Raw genomic sequence first — 1,199 nt, 5'->3', positions numbered from 1 at the left:
ATGATTCTCTTCCCTTAGCCTCCCTAGTAGCTGGGACCACAGGCACCTGCCACAATGCCCAGCTATTTTTTGTTGCAGTTTGGCCAGGGCTGGGTTCAAACCAGCCACCGTTGGTATATGGGGCCTGGTGCCCTATCCACTGAGACACAGGTGTTTGGCAGGCCCAGGCTAGATTTGAACCCACCAGCTCTGGTGTATGTGGCTGGTACCTTAGCTGCTCGAGCTATAGGCACTGAGCCAAGACTAAGATTTTAAATGGCAGCATTCTACTCATACAATTGCTACCTCATATATTTACAATTGTGAAATTTAGAGAAACAAAACAATCTCAGGTGATTGCTGAACTCTTAATATCTGTTTCTCAGTGTTGAACTTGAAAATTAGCATATAACCTAAAACAATATTTTTTTCTGTTTTTCTTTCTAAAGCTCTTTCACCATGCCTGGGTCGCTTCCTTTGAATGCAGAAGCTTGCTGGCCAAAAGATGTGGGAATTGTTGCCCTTGAGATCTATTTTCCTTCTCAATATGTTGATCAAACAGAGTTGGAAAAATATGATGGTGTAGATGCTGGAAAGTATACCATTGGCTTGGGCCAGGCCAAGATGGGCTTCTGCACTGACAGAGAAGACATCAACTCTCTTTGTATGACTGTGGTTCAGAATCTTATGGAGAGGAATAACCTATCTTATGATTGCATTGGGCGACTAGAAGTTGGAACAGAGACAATCATCGACAAATCAAAGTCAGTGAAGACTAACTTGATGCAGTTGTTTGAAGAATCTGGCAATACAGATATAGAAGGAATTGATACAACTAATGCTTGCTATGGAGGCACTGCTGCTGTCTTTAATGCTGTTAACTGGATTGAGTCCAGCTCTTGGGATGGTATGTGACATGCCTCTATTTCCCTCCAAAAAAAAATTTTTTTTTTTTTTTGAGGCAAAGTTTTACTATGTCACCTTCAGTAGAGTGCTGTGGCGTCACAGCTCATAGCAACCTCAAACTCTTGGGCTTAAGCGATTCTCTTGCCTCAGCCTGCCAAGTAGATGGGACTACATGTGCTCACCCCAATGCCCAGCTAGTTTTTTGTTGCAGTTGTCATTGTTGGTTAGCTGGCCCGGGTTGGGTTCGAACCTGCCAGCCTGGGTATATGTGGCTGGCTCTGTAACCACTGTGCTACAGGCGCCAAGTCTTACAC

The 1,199-nt window shown here is 44.0% G+C and overlaps 1 protein-coding gene across 3 annotated transcripts in view; it reads left to right on the top strand.

Annotated features, from left to right (window-relative positions):
• HMGCS1 (3-hydroxy-3-methylglutaryl-CoA synthase 1) overlaps positions 1 to 1,199 on the top strand; it is a 26,035-nt gene that overhangs the window by 12,505 nt on the left and 12,331 nt on the right. For all 3 annotated transcript variants that reach the window (XM_012807109.2, XM_003792962.3, XM_023515017.1), the window contains one exon: positions 429 to 886. In XM_012807109.2, the coding sequence (XP_012662563.1) occupies positions 439 to 886 (448 nt within the window). In that variant the 5' untranslated portion in view covers positions 429 to 438. The remainder of the gene's footprint in view (positions 1 to 428; positions 887 to 1,199) is intronic.

This window comes from Otolemur garnettii, unplaced genomic scaffold (assembly GCF_000181295.1).
Source record: "Otolemur garnettii isolate 467f Iridium unplaced genomic scaffold, OtoGar3 scaffold00063, whole genome shotgun sequence".
Taxonomy (NCBI): domain Eukaryota; kingdom Metazoa; phylum Chordata; class Mammalia; order Primates; family Galagidae; genus Otolemur; species Otolemur garnettii.
This window is presented reverse-complemented; position numbering and strand designations above follow the sequence as displayed.